Genomic DNA, 26,930 nt, shown 5'->3' on the forward strand with positions numbered 1-26,930 from the left:
AAAGTTTTTACATAAGCGATGAAAGTCTAAGAAGCCAGAGCACATGAAGGAGAGGACATCAGAGATGTGTAACAAGAAGAAGTCACTAATACTTTTGCAAACAGGTCTCATTGCCAGAGCCCAAAGGTCAGGACTGTTCAATAGCAGCTAGGCCCATGACATGGGGTTTCCCAGTGTGAGCTATGCCAGCAGGAGGATGGACTGTCCAGCTGAACCTGGAGCCAAGGAAATAAAAGGCTTTGCAGGAGACACCACTGCCTGTGGCAATAAGAGAGAGGAAAATAGCTTGATTTCTCTCTTCCCCCAGTCTACAATCACTCGCTTGCCAGTGTCTCTCATTGAGTGAACCCTGCCAGAAACCAAAAAACATAGAGGGATGGGAATGCACCTTCTGGTGTGAGGGTGACATACAGTATAGCAAGAGAGGTGCAGAGAATAGCTTTGGGATCAAATAGGCAAAAATGAATGCATAATATCTTTCCATTAATTTTAGGTAGAAGTTTTCCAAAAAATGTAAGATTATTTTCAATTATGTTAGTTCAAAACCTTAACGTTGATATAAATTTATTGTATCTTTTTCACATAGAATTTATCCAGGAGAAGAAAGAGTAATCAATTTTATTAATATTTTACAGTCTAACTTTGTTGTCTCAATTCTTAGTAAAGATCACTTGGAATCAGTGAGAGCAATATCAATTGCATTCTAATTCAAAGGGAGAAAGAAGAAAGGACCTATATGCACACTATTAGCTCTTTGGAAAAAGAAAGATTATAACTCAGATTGAGTACCTGCTCTGAGTCAGACACCTCAAGAAATATGTATCTAATTGTTTTTTAGATTTTTACAGCAAACCAGAGAGCTGGGGATTACTTTTTACTTCTCAGAGGATGGAGGTGAGTGTTAAACAGATGAAGACACTTGACCAAGTTTATACACTTTATAAATATTAAAAGTGAATGTGACTTGAGGTCAATCTAATACTTAAGCCATGCCAAACTACTTAGGAGAAAGAATACTGATCTTCACTAGTGTCAACAGGGGAAACAGATCAGCGAGAAAAAAATTCAGAAGAATTTTCTCTGGTCATTGGCTGTTTATACTCTAAGAGACTTCACTCCTTCATTCTATCATCCGTTAAATATTTATTTCAGCCCCTTTTATATGCCAGCCCCTGTTATACTCACTCATGTTACGTCAGTAAGATGGATATGATCTATATTTTCACGGAGCTTGTCACAACCTACCATGCATTTGAAAATTAAAGCAGTGTCTTCCATTCCATCAGTGGTTCTCAACCAGGGGTGATTATTGCCCCAGCAGACATTTAAGTGTTACAACCAGAGAATGTTGCTAGTGTCCATATGTTGAGGCCAGGACATCCTACACTTGTACAGCAATATTCTCTCTCTCTCTCTCTCTCTCACACACACACACACACACACACACACATACTCATATGGCCCAAAATGTCAGTAGTACTGAGGTTAAGAAACTTATTCTAGATAGATATAAAGGTACCTTTATTTTAAAGTGTGTATATGTGTGAATGTGCATGTGTAGTGTATTAGTTTTCCTATTGGCTGCCATAACAAAGTATCACAAATCTAGTGGTTTAACACAACACAAATGTATCTTACATGTCTGTTAGGCTAGACATGTCTCACTCAGCTATACTCAAGGTGTTGGCGGGGCTGAATTCCCTTCTGAAGTTTCCAAAGGAGAATCCATTTCCTTGACTTGTCTGGCTTCTAAAGTCTATCCATATTGCTTGGCTCAGGGTCCCCTTCGTCTATCATTAAATCCAGCCATTGTAGGTTGAGTCCTTCTTCAGCACATCAATCTGGTCTTCATCAGCAGTCAGCTCCCTCTGACCATTCTTTTGCCTTCCTCTTCCACTTTTAAGGGCCCATGTGATTTCACTGGGCCTGAGTGGGTAATCTAAGTTAATAGGCACTTGTTTTTTTTTTTGTTTGTTTGTTGTTGATGTTTTGTTTTGTTTTTTTCTGAGACAAGGTCTCGCTCTGTCACCCAGGCTGGAGTGCAGTGGCATGATCACCACTCACTATAGCCTCCACTTTCTGTGCCCAAGCAATCCTCCCACCTCAGCCTCCAAAGTAGCTGGGACCACAGCAGCTATTTAAATTTTTTTTTTTTTTTTTTTTTTTTTTGCAGAAAAAGGCTGTCCCTCTGTTGTACAAGATGGTCTCAAGTGATCCTCCTGCTTCGTTCTCCCAAAGTGCTAGGATTATAGGATAGCCCTGTCTTAAGATCGGATTACATTTTTCCTTGCCACTTAACAAATTCTTTGGTTCTGGAGATGAAGATGTAGTCATATTTGGAGACTGTATCATTCGGCCTCCCACAAGGGGTAATGAATGAATGCATGTGCAAAGTTATTTGCATACAGTTGGTATTGAATTTAAGTGAGACTTCATAAGTCTTTATTGATTTAAACTGAAGTCATCCTACCTGCTCTTTTAAAATGGGCTCACTTAAAATGAACAAGTCCTAAGCAAAGTGAATAACAACACATCTCACTTTATTCTGCACTAATAAATAGCTGCAAAATCTGTCCCTCCTCAAGTCTTCAATATTTCATTTTAAAAAGTGTCCATCCACCTATAATTGTGTAACTGTTGGCTCTTTTTAAATGTTAAACTCTTGTTTGGATTTGGCATTAGAAACATTTGGCTACGGTCTTTGTAGCTAACTCTGTCCCATGTAAAGTATATTTTTTCTCAAAATAACGCCTGTAATCCCAGCACTTTGGGAGGCCAAGATGGGCAGATCACGAGGTCAGGAGATAGAGACTATCCTGGCTAACACGGTGACACCCCGTCTCTACTAAAAAATACAAAAAAAAGAAAAAAAAATTAGCCGGGCGTGGTGGCAAGTGCGGTCCCAGCTACATGGGAGGCTGAGGCAGGAGAATGCCGAGAATCCAGGGGGCGGAGCTTGCAGTGAGCCGAGATCGCGTCACTGCACTCCAGCCTGGGCGACAGAGTGAGACTCCGTCTCAAAAAAAAAAAAAAAAAAAAAAAAAAAAAAAAAATTACTAGGGTAGAATATATTTTGTAGAAGAAGGCTGGTGTCTTATTTGTTACTTTTTACCACAACATGCATTCACTATTCTACATTTGTGAAAATATGGAAATTAGCAGAAGATAAGAAGGTTTTAGCCTCAAATAAAAATAAGCAATCTAAGACATGAATGTTTAACTAACCCTTTTAATTTATTTATGTTTCTTATTATGTCAGCATTCATGGTCTTATGTCCTAAAGATAACATCAACATACTAAGTCACAGTTTAAGAAAAGTGACTGGCATGAAGCTAGGCAGAAAGAAATACGTGCATTTATAAAAGCAATAAAACTCTACTGAGTTTCTAACATTTGTCAGACACCATCCTGTTGAGAGTCAAAAAATAAAATAAAATAAAATAAAATAAGACCTAGTCATCATGCTCAAGAAGCTGACTTGAGACCTTACTTGGAGTCCACAGATAGATTTAGGGAGTTCATAAGCCTGTGCTCATATAAAGAAGTATGCTAAAGGTATGTGTATTTTTCCAGAGAAGGGGTCTACAAATTTCATCAGATTTTCAAATGGGTTCATGACCACAAACTGTTTAAGGGCCACTTGTCTAAACGCAAACCTACCAATGTGGGTTAGAAAACTGACAACTTGGTGCAGGTGCATGGTCCCTGTTTCCCAAGTCTTTCTATTACTCTTGCTAGATTACTAACCAGAAGATGCTGAAGGGATGGGGGATGAAGTATGGGGAAGAGAGATATTGGAACATAACCTCCCTCTAATTCTGCAAACTAAGCTTTGCCACCAGTTTTAATTGTGTCCATTTTCCTGTTGGTGCTATATATGATTAATTCTTATTTTTCTACTACAGATAATACAGTAAACAGTATTAGCAGATTCAAATTTTCTCCTCTGAAATTGTATCTTTGCTTTACATAAAGGTTACAAGAAGTATTGTCAGTTGGCATTTAACTAATGAAAACAGTAAATTCATAATTGTCTTTATAGTGATATCTTAATTATGTACGTGATTTGGGGAAGAAAAAAAAACACACACACAAAAAAAACAGAAAAAATATTTCATATATCAAATCCCATTACAATGACTCCAAGAACATAAGTTACTTCACCAGACATAGGTTTTATTTGCAGTGTTTCTTAAAATAAATAGGCCAGCTAGAGGCTGGTAATCTTTTATTTATAGAGAGATTTTCATAGTGATAGTGTACATTGCACTGGGATTTGACATGTATTACTTACACAGTTATTTTCTTTGTTTTTTTAAAACAAAATGAATATACTCCAAGACAGGCAACAAATATAACCATTCTCCAATACAGATTGCACAGGCAAAACTAAGAATTACTACCAAGAATATGAAAATGGGATCAGTCTGCTGAGCTCTGACATACTTTTTAAACTCTGTGCTTCAGGAATTGTAAGAAATATCCATTAATCATTAAATGAACTTTTAAAGGCAGCAAATCTTGCTTAAAGGGATAATTACTTTAAATTATTTTCAAATGGTATTTTGGACTGTGTGTTATCAAAAACAGAAATACTGCCTTAGTCTCCAAATGAATAATACATAATATTCTTCTTCTTTCTTATATATCCTATACCCACATACGTTTTTATGGAATACTTGCCACTGTGATTCAAGCTTAAAACTTGAAAAAAAAAAAAAAAAAGGATAAAGTAGGGCAACAATTCTCCTCATCAACACTGACCACAAGCTGTATAATTATCTGATTTTTGCCCCTCTTCTACCACCCTCTCAACGTATTACTCATCTCATGAGTAGATTCAAGGCAGTGAAGTAGAATCTTCCTTGCTGGTATAATTTCCTAGTTAGCAAAGATGCTTATTTAAATCCCAATAGTGCTCCTTCCTTCCTTCTGCTCTGAACTCACAAAGTTCCTTCTATAGAAACGAAAAAGAGATGACTCAGATGGAAGCCGACAATGTGCAGTGGCTATCAATATGATTTTTTTTTTTTTTTTTTTTTTTTGCTTTTCTCTACCTGTCTTTCCTTGGCAAATCACAACAAATTGAAAATGTGTAAGACAATATTATTAACTTAGTAATTCCCTTTGTGTAGAGTAAGAAGTGCATTATGAATTTTGGCACAGTTTTGATCTACAGCATTGTTCCAATATCAGACCTTACGTTAGGCAATATATAAACCTTCATGTGATCATTTTGCTTAGGAAAATATTATCCATATATTTACATAGAAAATCTTTTGGAAGCAAAATACTATTTACTGAAATGTACTTTCTCTTTCTGCTACTTCTTTATTCCCAACTGTAGAAAAGTAATGTTTGATAATTCTGAATATTAGAATATTTAGAAGAAAAAATGTGTATTCTGGAAGACAAGCTTGTATTAAAACAAGAATTTTTTAGGCTGGGCGTGGTGGCTCACGCCTGTAATCCCAGCACTTTGGGAGGCTGAGGCGAGTGGATCACGAGGTCAGGAGATCGAGACTACCCTGGCTAACACGGTGAAACCCCGTCTCTACTGAAAATACAAAAAAATTAGCCGGGCGTGGTGGCGGGTGCCTATAGTCCCAGCTACTCGGGAGGCTGAGGCAGGAGAATCGCTTGAACCCGGGAGGTGGAGCTTGCAGTGAGCCGAGATCGCGCCACTGCACTCCAGCCTGGGCGACAGAGCGAGACTCTGTTTCAAAAAAAAAAAAAAGAATTTTACTAAAAGTAGCTCAATTCACCTTATATCTTATAAATCATAGTAGCTAAACCCATAACCTAATGAATGTCAGTATATTCACAGAAAAGTGAGGTAATAAATTCCTAGAATCTGGTCTGATATATCCTGCCATGTAACTATAGCAATTCTAGCCAGAAGGGATTGTGTGAAAAGAAAGCTGAAAATGTCCACCTGCAAAATGCATTAATTTTTTTAATTGTTATGCAATATTTCCTTGCCTAAAAAAGCTTACCCCACATAAGCACAGATGGTGAACCTGAGTTTTTCTGTGAAGGTATATTTGGGGAAATAATCTTAGATCTGAATTTGTCTGTGAAGGTACATTTGGGAAAATAACCTTCATTCTGAATTTGTCTGTGAAGGCATATTTGTGGAAATAATCTTGCTGAAGTCTAAGATCACAAATGACACCTGAAAAACTTATTTTTCCCAAGTTTCTCAAATTAGGTATAACTATTCTAAATTGTTTAGAAATCAGACCATTGTCTCTCTAGACCTCAATAATACTGCTTCATATATTTCAACAGATTAAATATTTCCCACTGGATAAAGTACTCAGGGAATATAATGATAGTCCTGGCCAGGCGTAGGGGCTCATGTCGGTAATCCCACCACTTTGGGAGGTTGGCCAAGGTGGGTAGATCACCTGAGCCCAGGCGTTTGAGATCTGCATGGGCAACATGGCAAGATCCAATCTCTACAAAAAAAAAAAAGAAAAGAAAAGAAAAAAAAAAGGAAAAAAAAAGAAAAAAATTCCAGGCAGAGTGGTGTGCACCTATAGTCCCAGCTACATGAGAGGCTGAGGTGGGAGGATCACCTGAGGCCAGGGAGGTTGAGGCTGCAGTAGGCCAAGACTGAGCCACTATGCTCCAGCCTGGACAGAGTGAGATACTGTCTCAGAAAAAACAAAACAGAACATTATCTATCTATCTATCTATCTATCTATCTATCTATCTATCTAATCATCATCCTATTAACTAATGAAGCATATCTTCCAAAATGCTAATAAGATCCTGTCTTCATAAGTTGCAAAACTGGCCATTTCAGATAAATAGAAATAGAAAAAACAATAGAATGTTCTTAGGCCTGGTTCCATCATTACTACTTCATTGTGGGGAAAATCTGTAGGGAGTAATACAATCTTATTTTCATCAGTAACTGAACTTATTTGGTCTTTCACCCTGTGATCAGTAGTCAGGTATTGATTAGTCCGCCTGAGCTCAGTATAATTTGACTTCCATTGGACCTGCACTATAATGTAAATTGGGTAAGTAAAGAATGATTTATGGTAGAACAGGTCGGAATCCCCTGCAAAGGGAATGAGAATGAACATGTACACCCTTATACATGTAACTTTTATCTTAAATATTTGAGATCACTTTTAGCCAAATTTTAGAGAGCAAATAATAAGCATTTTCTTACAAGCAGATAAATAACACGTATTTATCATATATGTTCTTAGAAATGTAGCTCTGTTATGTAGTTAATGATATAAAGAAGCTATAGATCATGTACAAAAAACATGGACAATTTTGGGAGACCTACTCCTAGTTTTAACTGGTAGTAGCTCCACTAACAAGTTATCTTTTTTCATTTACCTAAGATTATGTTTTGTAAGTATGAAGGTGCATTCCTTAAAGATAAAGATATTTTGGGTAGGGTAACATTATGTAACAGGTAATTAAGCCATTTTTATTTCAATGGGTTATTATTTGTTTCCATGCTAAAAATATTAACAGCATGTGGTTTGACTCTTTGTCCATCTGTTTGTGTTTTAGAGCATGTCCAAGATTGGGTTCCCATGTATAATTTTGATCTCCTCCACAGGCAAAAATAGATTCTGAACAAAACAGACTAGGATCCAATGCAAGAGTCTTGTTGTGAGCCATTATTGCATCCAGACAATGACTGTTTCAACATCTGTAGCTTTGTAAAATTTTTGTTAGTGGAGATAATTTTTCTTTGGTTTCATTTTTTGACTTGTTGAAAATTTTGAAATTTTCACTGTTGCAGGACAATGGCTTGAATTGTCTAATGTATGTATTCTTTCATGCTTTTCTCACCACTACTGGTTTTTTTTTTCCTCCTTTCGGTCTTTCAGTAAAAAGCAGGCCCATGTCCTGTGATGCTGTTTATCCCATCAGCTCAAACTGGAACAGAGTGTGATGTTCTTCTCTTTCAGTGTGTATCTTGTCAAGGCCTTACTATTCATTAAAAGGACTTTTTTTTTTTTTTTTTTTTTTTTGTTGAGATGGAGTCTCGCTCTGTCGCCCAGGCTGGAGTGCAGTGGCCGGATCTCAGCTCACTGCAAGCTCCGCCTCCCGGGTTTACGCCATTCTCCTGCCTCAGCCTCCCGAGAAGCTGGGACTACAGGCGCCCGCCACCTCGCCCGGCTAGTTTTTTTTTTGTATTTTTAGTAGAGACGGGGTTTCACTGTGTTCGCCAGGATGGTCTCGATCTCCTGACCTCGTGATCCGCCCGTCTCGGCCTCCCAAAGTGCTGGGATTACAGGCTTGAGCCACCGCGCCCGGCCTTTTTTTTTTTTTTTTTTTTTTTGAGACGGAGTCTCGCTCTGTCGCCCAGGCTGGAGTGCAGTGGCCGGATCTCATCTCACTGCAAGCTCTGCCTCCCGGGTTCACGCCATTGTCCTGCCTCAGCCTCCCGAGTAGCTGGGACTACAGGTGCCCGCCACCTCGCCCGGCTAGTTTTTTTGTATTTTTTTAGTAGAGATGGGGTTTCACCGTGTTAGCCAGGATGGTCTTGATCTCCTGACCTCATGATCCACCCGTCTCAGCCTCCCAGAGTGCTGGGATTACAGGCTTGAGCCACTGTGCCAGGCCAAGGATGTTAACATTAGACAAAGATGTACTAATCTTTGGAGACTATGGCTTTATACTTGTGGCCACATAGAGTAGTTGCTCTCCAGATAATCATTGGTAAGTATAACTCTGAAGTATCTGCACTTGAATTACTATTCAACGACTAATTGGGAAAAATATTATCTGTGGAGTTTTGCCTAAGAAGGATAGGTTCTAAAATTCATTTGTAGATTAAGGTGGTAATCAAAAAGCTATCTCCCTGTTATTGGAATGGCATCTTATTGAATTTATTTTTAAATTTATTTTTTTACTTCCCTGCACTTCAGGTTACAAGTAAACTTATAAGTATAAGTTATAAGTATAACTTATACTTATATACTTACATAAGTTTATAAACTTATATAATGAAAGCTGTTACAAGTAAAAGCCTTATGAATGAATGCTATGGGTACCAAAGAGATGTTCCTTATACCTCACTGTGTTGCTCCGAGATAGCTCACAGCAGAAATGCTACTTTATTCTGAAAAACAGGATCAGAGTACTGAGAAAAATAAGTTTTAACCTATGAACTATGAAATGAATAACTGATTCTGTTTCTCTGTATATATTGGCTTTCAGAAATCTTAGAACTAAATTTTTGCCATGCTCTGAAAGTATATGGAAATCATATTACAAATTTTGTGATCTAACCTCACCTCTGACTGCATCCTACTCTTCTCTTGTTTATTTTGTTCCTCCTATCTATCTTGGTGTTCTGAATACTTCTCCATAAGCCACTTCAAATCCCTTTTAACATAAAATAGAATATTAATAATAAATGATGTTTGAATGTCTTTTCACTTTATAAAGGCTTTCTCAAAATAATGACTAAGCAAGAGATAAGGATCTGATATTGTCATAGTTTAGGATCTTTGTGAAATGAATTCAAACAAGATAGAGTTTAGAGTGCAGGATGTTTATTAGGCAATATCCTTGTGATCAGCCCCTGGGGATGGAAGAAGAAGGAAATGGGTTTGAATATAGTAAGAAGTAGAGCTGCAATGGAGTCTGGACAATAGCCTCAGCTGCCCATGTGGAGCTCTGAACCTAAAATGGCCCATCAAAGCTCTCCTACATTGGGCTAAAAGGAAAAGTTCTTTATACTTCTTGCCTCAAGCAGTCACTGGATGTTAGCTACTCTAGGCAGGCCTTGACTTCGGCAAGGAACCTCTCTGCAGCTGAGACTATCCTCAAAAGGGCCCTGAATATTGTCTTCTAATTACACTCCCAGTATCTAGAGAAAGAAGTCCACCCTTGATAAGGGAAGTGTAGCACCCCACCTATTGCAAATACTGTAGGTGAGTTATGTACCCTAAGGAAATTACAATACCCTGGAGAAGTTAAATATCTTTGAGAAGTTATTTTGATTATAGAGTTATGTGCTAGTCAAATCTCCTTCTACTCTGACCACAGAAAACATAGAGTATATTTCCTTGAAAGGGAATGAGTTGAGCAATAAATATTTCATATGTGCTTATTTAATACACAATCTCTATGAGTGTTTAATTTGTGCTCTATACAACCTAGACTTTAAATGTCATGGAGAACTAAAAGTAGGAACCATGTCTTAGTCCATTTTATGCTGTTATACCAGAATATCCCCAATTGGGTAATTTATAATGAACAGAAATTTATTTGGCTCACATTTCTGGGGGCTGAGAAGTCCAAGAGCATAGTGCCAGCGTCTTCCAAGGGTTTTTGTGCTGCATCATCCCATGACAGAAAACAGATGGACAAGAACAAGAAAGCAAGAGGGGGCCTAACTCACTTTTATAAGGAACCTACTCTCACAACAACTAATCCAATCCCATGACAGCAATATTAACCCATTAATGAGAGCTCTCATGAATGAATAATCAGCTTTTATTTGACTGCACCTCAGACACTGTTCCTTTCAAGATTAATTTTCCAACACATGAACTTTGGGGGACACATTCTAACCATAGCACAATTCCTGACATACATTTAGGTGGGCAGTGTTTATATTTCATGTTTCTTATCATTACAGTATTATAATAGGGAGCCCTGGCTTCATAACAAGTCCTCCAGCCTCACACTTTTACACTTATAAACAAAGAAATGAGTTCTTTGTAAATATATCACATAGTTCGAAACAGGGAATAATAGGTCATTTGATTTATCAAAACCATGTTATATATAGGTAATGAAAAATTTTATTTTATTATTAAGTCTATTAGCCAGTTTCCACCCTTTTAAAGCCAGGCTCCAACTTATCACATTCTTCAAATTTCATAAATACATAGATTACTCAGCTCCATTGGATAAAGAAAAAATATAAAGAAAAATGAAATGTACTTGTGGAGTAAGTAGTAACAGGGGCTATATGTAAACATTAGTTTGCATGGTGTTCGATAAAGTTATAAAATATTTTTCTTTTTTGACTTAAATACATTTTTTCCTATTAAATCAAAGCAAATAATTGAAGTGGGATTTTTATTACTGTTTTTTATTTGTTTTGTTTTTGTTTGTTTTTATCATTTGCCTTTTTTTGACTGGTATGGACCTTAAACATCTTCTTGTCTTATGTCCCTTTTGAAATGAGAAAGCCAGAGTTCAGAAACTTAATAATTGCCTATTTCCAGATTAGAATTCTGGTTTTCCTATTCCTACTTCAGTGGTTTTCCTCCTCCATTGCTCCATTTATTTATATTCATAGCTCTAAGAAGTCAAGCACTCATAAATTTCTCAAACATAGTGTCTGTGTTGACAATATATCCACTTTTTATCCCTTTTCAAAATGATTAGAAAAAAATAGTTCCCTGGAGTACATGCAACAATTGAAGGTGAGCTTTGTTTTTACCAGCCAATGTATGTTTGACATCAGTGATTAATACAGTTTTCCCTCAGTTGCTAAGCTTCTTTATCTTGGTGCATAAAGGACTGACAGATTGTTAGGCAAAGAGCATAAGCTTCAAAACTATGCTGATACCCCTGGGCATCAGACAGTCTAACAAATTTAGGGACTGAAGAGGTGTACACATCAGTTTATTTTTGTTCATTGAGAAGAAATGTAGTGGGGCTGACTTTTTATGACATTTATGTAGTACTTGAATTGACTGACAAGCCTATTAATGTATTCTCTGAACTTCATTAATGTAATATGAAAAACGCCTACATGTCAATCAACTTCTAATAAGTAATTACGTTTATAAATACTGTAAAATTATTAGCTTTTAATTTTATCCAATCTTATACTTTCAAAACAGTAACATAGATTTTTCTTTTTCTGAAGGAATAAAATATTATACTGAAGGAACATTCAATAAGTACATTCCTAACTGCTCAAAAGTTCACCATCATCTAATGACCAGCAAAAAAGAGTATATAATAAGACGTGTAGCAATTTTAAAAATGTGAACAATATCAAATAACGTAAGTGATATAAAGTTAGATTAAAAATCCTATGAGAATTAAACGTGTACCTAGGCTGGTCTTAAATACTGATAGTCTGATTATTTAAAATATAGGCCTAATATGGAATAAGAGAGAATGGAAAAAGGAAAATGGGATATATTTATTCTTCAGAAATGTATCATTTAAATCTACAAGTTTAAAATGTACAAGCAAAATGTCTGTGTTTTAACTAACTTGAACATATTATTGTTCAAGCATACTTTCTTTTTTCACATAATGAAAATCTTTTATACTCTTTGAGCTAGAAACTCAAGTCAAAGGGCAGAGAATTGAACAAGAGAACAGGATTAGGCTTGAATAACATAAGAAATGTGTTTTGTCTTACAATCTCATGTCAGTTTCTGAAGCTGGATTAACTCCCACCCTCTGGAGTCCCTGAATAATCTCTGATTAAAAATGGACTTTTGTGAAAATGTTATTATATTGGGATATACCACTTTTAAATAATGAACATCATCACAGTCTGCAATAATCTGCAAAAAAAAGAAAAATCATTGAGGAAATTCATTGACTTATTTTTCAATTTTTACTTTGCTCCTTAAAGTTAATTGTTTAAGAAGTTTAACCTTATCACAAAGTTAAAATATTTACTGTACTAACAATTGAAGCTGTGTTTGAATTCAAGTTTACCTGTACATAAGGAAATAAAGCTCAGTTAATAAGGCTATAGATTAGTAATCTTTTTCAGACTTAAGCTATGCACCTAAATTAATTTTCAGCCTTGACTTATTGAAGGGTAAACTCAAAGAGAGTACAACTGACTTGCTCACTCAATTTTCCTACTAGGAATAAAACATGCATGCTCTGGTACCACATTATCACATAATTTGTTATTAATTTTACTTAGAAATATAGCAACATCAGTTTCAGTTCCACAGAGCATAATATTTCTAAACAATGAACACATGATTAATTTATAAAGCAGAAGGAAATAATGTAAAAGGGTAAAAAATAAACGTTTTCCATTCTCCTAGCATAATAATTGCATTTTTCTTGAAAGTCGTTTGTATTTTAGGGTACCTATGCTCTTACATTTTAGTATGCAAGAGAAATAAAATAATTTGATGCTTCTGTTTGTATCTGGAGATTGAAAGTTAGCTAGCATGCTTTATGATCTACTGAAAGTAAATCAAATATAAACCATTGTGTACATGTTTTCTCAATTACTTCATATTTAAATAAAGAAATCCTAGAAGGGTGCTACTTTTCATTGTGACTTGAATCAAAGTAAACAGAGGTTGGATTGAGACAGAGTATTTGAATGGTTGGCGGACTGCATTTAAAGAGTTATTATGCATATTTCAAAAAGTTCTAATATTTCCATGTATCTATTGTAGGTTTCAAATATTTAATGTATCAATCATGGGCTCTCAAAGATATATTGAAGGGATGAATCAAAGGAAGATACAAGGTGAATCATTTACAAATGTCATAATGTGGTGTTAATGGGTATTTCTTTATCTTTGTAAGTAGGGATTTGTATGCCCATAATGGTCATTACACTTCTTAATGACTACAATACTTGCATACATTTTTTAAAGTGTGTGTTTGTGTGTGTGTGTGTGTGTCTTTCAATTCAAAGTCAGTCAGAAGACTTTTTCATTTTGTCTGTATATCTAGGAATGTAAATTCTGATATCTAGGAACGTAAATTCCTAAAAGCAATGACAATATACTTCAACAAATATTTCAATGACAAAGAATATTTCAGCTGAATATTTCAGCATTGTTAATTGTTTCCTAGTCATTTTGATACCTAAATATTAAGCAGTTCTAAGCATAGTCTTTCACAATATAGCAGTTCTGAAAATACATACCTTGCACAGTTAGATGCACCTGCATTGTTCTGGGTGTATGTTGAGTCTGAACAGAACATGTGTATGGGCCATCATCTGTCACATCTACATTCTGTATCTGGAGGCTGTAGTCCCTTTTATTCAATGTTGAAATTGAAACTCGAGGATCCACTGACCACTTATCACCTCCCGCAAAAATAATACTTGACCGGTTCAGCCAGGCACCCTTTGAAGCTCCATCTTCCAAAAAGCACCTAAAAATTACAAGAGATAGAACACTATTAATCAAAATAAAAATGAGAGACAACATTATTTTGTTCTGAGTGTTATTTTCTTTTGCTGAATAATAGCACAGCATCAATTGCAAATATCAGACATTAACTCAGGAAACACGAACATACTGATACATCTTCCATTCCCAATGCAAATGTAAAACAATACTTGCATACAATTTTTTAAGTGTGTAGTGTGTGTGTTTCTGTGTGTGTGTTTCAACTGAAAGTTAGCCAAAAGTCTTTTTCATTCTGTCTGGATGACAAATTTAAATAAAGTTAAATTAGTTTAAACAATTTTCTATGTTAAAGCCTATTTCTTCGTTTGAAATTAAGAGAAGCAGTAAAGGTCTATGATTTAGACTGACCTGACCCAATCTGACACTGAATATAATGTGCCAGATGCAGAAATCATAGAACCATATAAGGGTGGGTTTATTTATTTATTTATTTATTTGCGGCAGGGTCTTACTCTGTCACCCAGGGTGGAGTGGCACAATCTTGGCTCACTGCAACTTCCATCTGCTGGGTTCAAGCAATTCTCCTGCCTCAGCCTCCCTAGTAGCTGGGATTACAAGCGCCTGACACTGGGACTGGCTAATTTTTGTATTTATAGTGGAGACAGGGTTTCACTATGTTGGCCAGACTGGTCTTGAACTCCTGACCTCAGGCGATCCCCCTGCCTCAGCCTCCCAAAGTGCTGGTTTTACATGCTTGAGCCACCATGCCTGGCCTATAAGGATTTACTTCTAAAATAGCTTGGATTTGCACAGTGGGAAGCTTGTACACTGAAACTATAAACTACGTTTCACTGATAAAACTATAAACTGTGTTTACTGAATGCTGTAGTCATTAGATATAACAAAGCTAATATAACACTTTTATTAATAATGTTGCTTGTTTTTGCAATTTATTGATCAAAGCCTTTTTTTTTTTTTTTGAGAGGGAGTCTTGCTCTGTTGCCCAGGCTGGAGTGTAGTGGTGCGATCTCGGCTCACTGCAAACTCCACCTCCCGGGTTCATGCCATTCTCCTGCCTCAGCCTCCCGAGTAGCTGGGACTACAGGTGCCCACCACCACGCCCAGTTACTTTTTTTTTTTGTATTTTTGGTAGAGACGGGGTTTCACCGTGTTAGCCAGGATGGTCTCAATCTCCTGACCTTGTGATCCGCCTGCCTTGGCCTCCCAAAGTGCTGGGATTACAGGCATGAGCCACCGCGCCCAGCCGATCAATATTTTTTTTTTATAAAGCATTCGTTTAGCCAGCAAACATTTATAAGGTATCTATGGATTTAAATAGGTATTGTCTCTTGCTGTCTTAAAGTTTTAGTCTAGCAAGGAAGACACAAGAGCAAACCAATTATTACTATACAGAAAGGAAAATATTTTTATGAAATCACACACAGGATGAATGAGAGATCAAAGAGAGTTACTTGAATCAGGGCATTGAAGGCATAGAGAAAGGCCTTCTGAAATAGGCAATGTCTGAGATAAAGAGGTCAGTATTGTAAGATATGGCATTCTAGACAGAGATGCTATGCTATATATAGGCAGCACCAGGCAAACATGAGAGAAATAGGCATTTCAAGGAATGACAAATAGCCATGAGATATATGGTAAAAGGCATGAGAGATGGAATTGGAAAAATAAAGCCAGAGCCACATGATAATGACAAGCGTAATAATGTTACTAGATTTTAAGGCCAAATTTGCAGCCTTATATTTAGTCATATTCTGTAACAGGTTTCGAAAATACAGCATTATGTTTAATAGTAGTCAGGCACATCAAGCTTTAGAACAGAAGAAGGCTGTGGTCATATACCAGTAATTTTGCTGAGGCCTGAAATTCTGTTTCATCTTGAAAATGTTCTGTTACAAATTAAAGACTGGTTTTCTTAAATGAGTACAAAGCACAGCTACAGAACGAAAACACACATACATAGAAATAGTTTGACAGCATTTCCACAGAGCACCTTGGGGGATTGAACACAGTGTTTTGAGATTGCTACAAAATTGCAAACTGAAAGCAACAGGGTGGGCTGTTGTCAACTGTATGAAACTAATCAGTGGGTGAAAAAGTAAGGAACAAGGTACATTGCAGAATCTAATTTGCAGTCAGCTTTACCATCTACAGAATCCAAAACGGAAGTCGTAAAGGTCAGTGTTAATTGAAAAGCTTGTCCTTATATATTTACTAAAGAAAATAAAACCCCCTTTAATGATGTAATTAAATAATTCCAGCATATTGTCATTCTTAATAATATGCAGAAAGAAGATACAGGGGACATATTTCCCATTTCACAAGATCACATTTGTGCTGGTACAGGACAGAACTCTGAAAAACCACTGCTAGGACTGTGACAATTCTAGTGTGTCATTTAGTATCTGCATTCATCAAGTGTTTCTGCGTAACCTCTGCATCTATGTCCTTCGCATGTTTTTCTGTTGCGTGTTCATAACAACTCTTTCAGGGTATAGACTGCAACACTCTCAATCACTAGAAAATAAATGGAGATGTTTAGGTTAAATGACTAGCCTAAGCCACGATATTAGTGGGTGCCAATGTTGAATTCATAATCAAGTCTTCTCTTTCCACATTCAATGTCCTTTCCACTGTAATGCAGATCAAAGACTTTTAAAATAGGTTTCCGAAATGGGAAAATGATTAGAATGTTGCAGAAATTACTGCAAGTAATTTCTTATTTACTGAATGTGACCAACTGCTTAACCTGTCCTAGTCTAAAGGAAGCAGAAAATTAATTATTAGTGGATGTTTTACCATGAAAGTCTGATTTAGAATGCTCTGTTGGGCATTTCCATTTCCCTAGAGGCAGTAGCAGCTTTACCTTTATTTTGGGGGTATTAGGGAAGACTGCAGAGATTAACCAGTAGTCTTAGCATAAGCACTGTTCCTCAATTCTGGCATGACATTGGCTGCCACAGAAGAATAGAATTCAACTTCTTCATGATGAAAAAGATGGAAAAAAAAAAAAAAACATCATTTATGTCTCCTTGGCTTCAATAACTATATTTTGTAATAGTCATTGTTCACAACTCAAAGTTTTTCAAGATACATGTTAGTAATACTCTTGAATGACAATCAGAAAAAAAAAATCCTTTTGGAAATGTTTTTGAATTTTGTAGAATTATTCTCAAACTACACTATTAGGTTAGAACATAAATAACCCAAATTATGCCATACATGGAATTTTATAAATTTTGAATGGCAAGTCTATGTAGGCGTGGTTATGTTATGAAATCATATAGAGAATACATGTAGTTTAAAGATCCAGTATGAGATGACTATAAAGAGTATGTGAATAGGCCAAATATATACACATACGGCTGTATGCATGTGTGGGTGTTGTTTTTTTGGTCATTATAAAGATTCTTTGAGAACAAGAACCGTGTCTTCTTCCTATATACTTCCTTTTTGTTCTCCACTTTACATCCTATTTTTTTCCTTTACAATATAAAGAGATATTGCTTGACATGTGCATGTTGTATTAAGAAATTTTGTAAGGAGGGAAGCTATGTAGGGTACAATGGGGTGGAGGGTGAGGGCCAAGTAGAGAAGCATGATACCAATTTATGTTTGTACTCTTTGGGTACCAACATTTTTTTTCTTGGTTTAAAAAGTCTAGTGTCTACAAATATAAATTTGTTGGAATCCTGGCCCATACGGAATTTAAAATTTAGCAAGGATGATAAAGCATGTGCATGAATAGCCATCATGCAGAACAGGAAGTCAAAAATGTAGTAATTAAATTGTCATTATAATTGGATTATTGAGATTCTCTGAGAGTCTCTGGCTTCTGCCCTTGACCCTTGTAGCCAGATCCATTCTTCCCACAATAAGCAGAATGAACATGTTAGAGTTTAAATCAGATTATCAACAACTCCAAGCCTTCTATTTAATTCATAAGAAAATTTATAATTCTGATAGTAGTCAACACAGTCCTATAGAATCTGGTCCCCTGATGCTTTTCTGATTTTACCTCACACCCCTCTTTTCCACTTTGCTCTACGTTGTGATCCTTTAGCTGTGCTTCCAACAAGCCAGGCATTCTCTTACCTCGGTTAGTTTATATTTGCTATTTCTTCCTTGAAACATTTTTCCCCTAAAGTTCTACATAACTTGTTAACTATCTTCCTTAGGTCTTCATTAAATGACCTAATGTATTAAATAGCAAAAACAGCATGACTGTTCCAACACTCCCTGTAGACATATTATCCATTTACTTGATTGATTGTTGTCTCTCTCTTTCCACTAGAAGCAAGATCCAGAAATTTTGTCTATTTGGTTGCTTCTATATATTCCAAGGGCCTAAACATAATGAATGATAAATATTAGTGTGTGTTGAGTGGATAAATGAAGGTAAAAATTAGGAAAATTTTGGAGAAAGGAATAATATGGTAAAGTGTATCAAAATTCCCAAAGTGCAGCATAGTTGGAAAAGCAAAATCACACCCATGTAAACTATAACATGTAATTAAATGCAAATATATATAGTACAGACAATAACTGGTGAATGATACAGAGGATGTGCTAAGCAATCTAAATCAGTAAGTGAAGAACTGAGCTAAGAATTCAGTGATCAGAAAAAAGGCAAGTCGGGGCAGAGGTGGGCAGGGTGCAGGTGGCAGATCAAGCAAATCATCCATACACATAGACACTTGAAATAAGAAAGAACTACAGCATTTGACTCTACACTTCAGAAGCCCTTGTAAACCATTAGACATTCTGCTTAGTATGTGCTAGGAGTTTTGCTAGGCATTTTACATTTATTATACCATTTAAACCTAGCATAACACTGTGAGCCAGATACTACTATTATATTCATTTTTTTAGATGAAGAAGTAAAGGTACTGGCAGGTTGTAATTGGACAAAGCAAGTCGGCTTGCATTCATAACCACAGTGACAGACTATGCTAGTATTTTTAGAGTCAGGCAGCAGCAAGTCAGGGGGTCTCCCTGCTTAGAAGGGCGGAATTAAGGGGTAAGGGAGAGTTCAGGGAAGTGAGGGTGGTCAGATCAGTAATGGGACAGCATGAAGTAACACTTCTCTGGTCACAAATTCAGATCTTTTTTCTTTGGACTTCAAAATGGAACATTTTACCAGCAAGTGATCTTAGGATCCCTTTGAAAGACAGACAACGACATAATCTGAATAAAAATGTACAAAAATAAATATATCCTCTAATCGAGTATGGCATAGCTTTCCTTGATAGTGGTTTTTATCTTTCACTTAAAAAATCTGCTAGACTACCTATTTTGCAAGGAGATGAATAAAATAGTTCCAAAAATATAGTCTTCAGCATATGCTCTGTTGACACTATACCAAATATCATGACAAATACTTAAATTTTCAGTCAATCATCTGGATATTTTGTACACATAGTTCCAAACATCTGGCTATTGGAAAATATATGCGAAAAACCTTGAACATTTCTTTTTGCTTCATGGTTGTTAATTATACAAACCCAGGCTCACAATATTTAATTCTTTTCGAATAAGGATGGCACTGCTGCCTAAATTCTTTAAAGAACCCCTTAAAGGATGATACAATAGTAATATGTTAACATTACTATGAACCAGATACATTTTAAGCATGTTATGTATATTTTTCATTCAATCCTCAAAACAAGCCTTTGAGGTAGGTTCTATCCAGTACTATTATTATTATCATCATTATACCCATTTTACAACGAAGACACTGAGATACATCTGTTAGTTAAGTAACTAGCAGATGACTTGCTTATTGACATTTGTATTATATGAGAAAAACATTATTATGAAATAATTGCAGTAAATCTTCAGGCCTTAGAACCAAAGTAATATCAATAAAACATGTACATTTATTTTCAAAATGGGAGTTATGCCATGTTGGGTATATTTTACCTCTTGTGTAATAGCAAAAAAGAAAAAGAAAAATCACAAGTAGCATTGATTTCTTATTTTGTTGGAAAAAGAATTCTATTTTCTATGTATTTCACTCTAGCAATTTGGGATAATAAGCTTATTTTTAAAATATTTTGGATAAAAAATTGAAAGCTATCAGCCACTATCAATTATAAGACCAAATCCTCAAACATCTTAAACATTTTTACATTGTAAATTAGATAGGAAAAAAAACTGAAAACTAAACTTTGTGAATTTTTCTTGCTTTTTTCATGCAGAACTATACTTAATGTCTCCCTGAAATCTGTGAAGTTTAATGTAACCAAGTGATAGTATTAATTCATATAGTTTAGTTTTACTTTAATGCACAACTTAAAATTCTTTAAATCTGTATTTCTTAAGAGACAGATTCTTGCTCTGTCACCCAGGCTTGAGTACAGTGGAATGATCATACCTCACTGAAGCCTCAAACTCCTGGAGTTAAGCAATCCTCCTGCCTCAGTCTCCCAAATATGAGTCACTATGCCTGGCCCTAAGTTTGTTTTAAATACACACACACACACACACACACACACACACATTTATATGTATAGTTTGTTTATAAATATACATATATATAGTTGTTTGTTTTATATATATATACACAAACATACACACATACATACACATGTATCATACACATATATACACGTATGTGTATAAAATACAAATTTAGAGCCATTTATATATGTGTATATATAACATTTTCAATGCCTGGGAAATCGTTCAAATTTGGTTACGATTAAGTCGCATTTTCAAACATTAAAATCACTCATTTTAACTCATAATTAAACTATGTTTTTCTGCAATACCACAAATTGCTTTATCTTATTCTTTCCATTAACTCATTTAAGTCAAGCTTCCAAGTAAGAATATACCTCTGTGTTAGGAGGGGCAATGCCAAATGATTTTTACATATAAAGGGTGCTTCAATACATTATTTGTAAACAATTTAACATACAAATTAGCATTTATGAAGTAAAATAAGCATGACTAGAGTAAGAGAGATCTTGTACATTATAATTAAAGAAACTAGCAAAGTCTGAATAGCAAAATATCCTCATTTTTGGCCTGTTACTAATTATTATCATCTTATCCCAATAATAACAAATTTCATTTGCAGAATGATTACTATGGATTAACAGGCATAGAAACATTTTTTTAAATGTATGATCTCATTTAACACTCACAAAAACAATCTGAGAAGTAGATAGGTCTTATTATCTCTGCCCTAAGATTACTGAATGCATGCATGCAAAATTGATAAATGAAGCAAAGAATGTAAAAGTCCTCAAAAAAAAAAAAAAAAGGTGTCATAAATTTGAGCGGTTTAAGGCTAGCTTTGTTCCAATGGCTTTAAACATGAATCAAGTTGAAAATTTCTTTGTCATCTCTACTTTTTAATTTTTGAATTTCAACAAAATCAGCCTGCTTTCTCCCACATGGACTTGATTGAATGTGAGATATTTGTATCTGGAAGGGCTTCAAGATTTTTGATAACTGGCAGGTGCTCTGAACCGCTGTGGGGAAAGTTCTGTCTGCAGTGCTGTCTCCTTGGCAGCTGCTTCCTGGAGAAGTTGGACTTTCACCTCAGGAGATATAAAGGGAATGGAAACTACATTCAAAATGCATGCAGGAGGTGTTTAAAATAGCAGTATCAAAGACAGAGAATGCAATCAGGTCCAGAGAAATGACTGAGATAAAGCTCTAGGCTCCAGGCAAGCCTTTCTATTCCAGCCTCTTTGGGACAGAGCTAGGTACATACGCCTCATCCCTAAATCAAGGGAATAAAGGACATGGACTTCCCTAGTAAGAACAGTATCAGCAATTGCACCTCATCTCCCTTCCGTCAGCCATCTTTGTGTCAAAGTCATTAAAAGTATTATATTTGCATATATTAATAAATAAAGATGATAAAATAAGAAATATAACATGGATATACAGAAAGGTTCTAAATTCGTCTGTTTTGTAAAAATAATAAACTATATGCTACTTTACGGTATCAGCAAATACAGACACTTATAAAGCAAAATGAATTCTGTTCCCCACCTTCCCAACCTGTCTGCTTATGTTGATCTTTAAGCATCTTGCCAGTCACTGCTGTATTTTTCTTATTGCATTTTTTTCCTAATAAAAAATATTCTGAACACAAATTTTGTTTTATGAATAAAGAACTGTCACACAGTCAACTAATTAAAGCTAGCCTTGCAATCAGTTACTAAAGTAGCCATTAACCCATATTTATCTGTCTTCTCTTCAGAAAATGGACTAAACCACAATTCAGTATCAACAATGCCTTAAAATATAAATTAAGGAGTGTACCCAAGAAGAAAAAAATTAATGTATTTTTTAAACAGCTTCCTGTAAAAAAATTAAACTTTTTATTTTTTGAAAGATGTTAAGTTAAACATTTTCTCAAAGTTGAGTCTTTGCTAGATCTTATTTTTTATTATTATAACTTTTCCTTAAACTGTGTAGTGTAATTATACTTAATATTGGGTTCAAATGTCATCTTTCTTGTGTACTAGGCCTAGAACCTGGGCCAAGTTAATTTACCTTAGTTTTCTCACCTGTAAGATGGGGTTAGTAAAAGTATTTACTTGACAAAATTGTTATGAGGATTAAATTAATTAGTTTGTTTAACGCATTTAATACAGAACAAGGTGCATGATAAGTATGTAATTCAGGTTAACTATTATTACCCTACATCCCTGTGGTTAACTTTGATTTTGAAAACAATAGTGCTGCCAATAACAATAACAAAAACCCTATGTTTTAAAATATAATTAGAAGAAGGAAAAAAATAAAGAATTCATAGTGTCTGGCTTGATGTAGCAAAACTTTATTTTTCTATATTGTCAGAGCACAGAGCTGGTTCACAGAATTAATTTTACAGGTAGCTAAATGTCATATGTTAAAGTACTTCATTCATTTACCCCGCCTTGAACTGCCACAAAAGTTTTTTTGTTTTGTTTTGTTTTTTAATATACTTCCCCATCTTATAAGCAGAACATGTAGAATAACACAGCCTTGGTGTTATATTTTAAAAAGTTATAAAAGTTACACTGGGACTGAAAACTTATGTTCAGAAACCGTATTCCTAGTTTACTAGCAACTGCTTTGGGCAAGTAATTCAACTTCTATAAAGACTTTAATAGTTGCAAAATTGAGATAATATCACCTGTGTTAAGTAGCTTCTATTTTGATATAACATCAAAGAGGCTGTGCATGGGACAGAGGTTTATAAAGTTATAAAGTGAATTATAAATGTAAATATTTTATAATTATTACAATGTTTTATAGGTTAATGCTCTTCATAACTCTAGGTTATGATTATGAATTTCTATATAGAGACTGCATAAGCACAGTGACCTTCCCAAGCCCATTAATGTAAAGCAAAGGGTTACCAATTCTTTTCTTGTCTTTTTTTTGTGGGAGTGATAGGGTCTCACGCTGTCACTGAGGCTGGAGTGCAGTGGTGCAATCATAGCTCAATGCAGACTTGACCTCCTGGGTTCAAGCAATCAACTTGCCTTAGCCTCCCTCCACATGTCCTACACTCCCCAGTATCTGGGGCTATAGGTGTATGCCACCATGCCTGGTTAAATTATTTTTTTTATTTTTATATTTTGCAGAGACAGGGTCTATTATGTTGCCCTATTATCTCAACTTCAGTTTCTTTTTCTTCTTCCTTGTATGGTTCATAAAACAATTTTGTAAATTATGTACACCTTTGAACTTTCAAAAATTGCCACCTAAAATTTTCATCATAATCCAAGGTCTTTGCCAACCTATAATTTCTTACTACTATCAATATTGCTATTTTAAAATAAAACTATAAGTTCTCAATTTTAAATGTGTCCAAAGAAATCAAAACAAGAGTGACGTGATGTTCATTAACAGCCATTTAAAATAAGATGAACAAACCCTACTTTAAAATAAACGCTATGTTGCTTTTTCTCCTTAAACTGATATTACTATACTTATGCCTCATAATTTGATCCTAATTTGTCATTCTTTAAAGCCTTTTATTGATACCCTATCTTTTCTACTGTAAAATGCTATATATAAATTAGCATTAATATAGGTATTGTGAACATACAAATCTAATTGAAAAAATATTCAAAAATAGTTACTTTTATAATTATTAATAGCATATAATTGAAAATATATATATATATATCCCACATTTTAATAAACATTTGTTCAGCACTTTGGAAGGCTGAGCTTGAGCTCAAGAGTTCAAGACCAGCCTGGTCAACATAACAAAACCCCATCTCTACAAAAAAATTGTATAACTTAGCTAGACATGGTGGTGTGCTCCTGTAGTCCTAGCTACTTAAGAGGCTAAGATGAAGGATGGCTTGAGTCTTGAGTCTGGGAGGTGGAAGTTGCAGTGAGCCGAGATCATACCACTGGACTCCAGCCTGGGCAACAGACCCAGACCCTGTCTCATGTGTGTGTGTGTGTGTGTGTGCGCGCACACATAACTTTATATAGTTAATAATATATATTATATATCTCTAACTAATATATTACTTCATATAGTTAATAATAGAGGTGTTAATGAAATGCTTTTATCTAGATATATGGACAAACTTTCTTACTCAAATGGCAAAACTTTTTACTTACAGGAAATAAAGTCCAGAATGAATTCTTCTTAGATTTTGTTGGAATGGATTTTATGGGCAGAAACCGTGAGAAAACCTGTTTTCATAGATCAGTCTATGGGAATGGAAGATGTCCTATTTAACCAGTACTACTAATTATTCCATTTGATGAGAGGGATACAACAAAAAATTACAGTACTCTGTCACCCAAAATCATTCCTAATGCTTTATCAGTTGATGATGATATTATACACCCTGTAGATGTATAGAAAGCAAACTGTAATCTAACTCTATTGCAAAAGAATTTAGCAACATGTAGATATTCATTGTTTTAACATCAACATTTTAAATAGCCTCTTTGTTTACTATCTGCAAGTTGTAAACTTTGGGCCATGGCCCATGGTATGATTCTGCATGTTCAACAGGTTTTGTGAGAGGTGACAGTAAAAGCAGGAGGTAGGAACCAGAACCAGTCCAAATACAAACATTCTCCAGCGGGTTGGTCACTTAAAAAAAAAGATATGGAAATTAATGATTTCTTAGAACTATCTAAGAAATTTCTTAGAACTATCTGTCCCTGTGTAGTCCTTGGAAAGTCACCATGAACCTAAGTGTATTTATGTCCGAAATGCTGTATTTGGTATTTTTTTCTAATGGTAACCTACCAACATATTTGAATTTTATTTCTCCACTTCTAATCTTCCCTTTCTATCTTCCTAGAGGTTGGGAAAGGAGACAACTGAATATATGTGAGAGTTATTATAATATAAGTTTACACATTGAAGATAGTGTACCAAAGACAATCTTTCTGAAGAACATGGACTTTTAAAAAAACAGTTGCTTAAAAAGTCTTTTCACTTCGTTCTTTCTTGTCTAGATTTAAAGTTGCTTAAATTCTTTTAAAACAGCAACAACAATTGGAATGTAGCACACTATATTATAATTTCCATGAATCAGTAAATTAAAATACTTATGTTCTCTCTTGAAAATAAAAATTGTGCCCTATTCTGCTAAATTCTATGGGCTTGAATATCGTTGGTATTTAGTCAATATTCATATATTCAGAAAAACTGAAGCTGATATCCATATATTCTAAATTTTTATTTTTAAATATATGTGTTAGTAGTCTAGGGTTTCATTTTGAGAAATTTAAAAATATGTCTTTATGATCAACTCTGTTATTGTTAAATATTTGCTACTTCAAGGGATATGTGTGCTTCAAAAGGGGTGTGTGTGTGTGAGAGAGAGAGAGAGAGAGAGAGAGAGAGACAGGAGATATTTGGTACAAAAATGGACAAGACGGCCGGGCGCGGTGGCTCAAGCCTGTAATCCCAGCACTTTGGGAGGCCGAGACGGGCGGATCACGAGGTCAAGAGATCGAGACCATCCTGGCTAATACGGTGAAACCCCGTCTCTACTAAAAAAAAAAAAAAAAAAAAATACAAAAAAAAATGGACAAGACATGAAAAATGAGTATTGATTATTACATGTATAGTTAAAAAAGGTGACACACTTTGAATATGAAAGCAATATATAATTTAAGTTAATTTCACCTGAGTTCTTTCTTACAGAAAGTACCAGAATCTCCCCACATATCAATGCCTCTCTTGCTAGAGGATCCATCCAACAGCAGCATTCAGTGGGCAGCTGGACCTGTCATATCTCACTGCATTCCTGGCTCAGAAATGCAAGTACCTCCAAGGGATGTAAAATTCCACTGCGATTTAGGAAAAGCATAAATGTCAACCATGACTTTCTGGCTGGCCCTTTCTTTACTAGATTGCTGCGATTGCTGCATATTTCCGAGCCCCATGACTATCATCTCTCAAGGTCAGAATTTTGTGATATTAGTCATTGCTTCCTTGAGTCACTCTAAAAAGTTAACTTGAAGAAGAAAACAAACAAACAAACAAACAAACAAAAACACTATCACTCTAAACACAGGTGAACTGGAATCTGGGGGAAATACTGATATGGCTTCTTCAAGGATATTGTAACTTGGGTTCAGGGTAACACAGGATAGAATCATAACTCTTCCTGTGATGTCTAGCCTGAGGAATTTGGGAACTAAATTTTTCTCAACCTTCACATTTGCTTCTTTAAAATGGGGATATGAATATGTACTTGAAAGGGCTATTTTGTGAGATGGACTGAAATGTCTCATGTGATAAGATCTAAGCACCTAACCTCAGATGTCATGTCTTTGGGAAGCTCTCCCTGACATTTCTACTCAATGGCCTCAGACAGGTGTAATGG

General features: G+C 35.3%; 1 protein-coding gene across 1 annotated transcript in view; it reads right to left on the reverse strand.

The window, feature by feature from the left end:
* The window catches only part of NEGR1 (neuronal growth regulator 1), an 892,690-nt gene that overhangs the window by 523,257 nt on the left and 342,503 nt on the right, over positions 1–26,930 (reverse strand). The window contains exon 2 of the mRNA XM_033225297.1: positions 13,875–14,107. Coding sequence (XP_033081188.1) covers positions 13,875–14,107 — 233 coding nt within the window. The remainder of the gene's footprint in view (positions 1–13,874; positions 14,108–26,930) is intronic.

Source organism: Trachypithecus francoisi, unplaced genomic scaffold (genome assembly GCF_009764315.1).
Source record: "Trachypithecus francoisi isolate TF-2019V2 unplaced genomic scaffold, Tfra_2.0 Lachesis_group12, whole genome shotgun sequence".
In the NCBI taxonomy this organism is placed as follows: Eukaryota; Metazoa; Chordata; class Mammalia; order Primates; family Cercopithecidae; genus Trachypithecus; species Trachypithecus francoisi.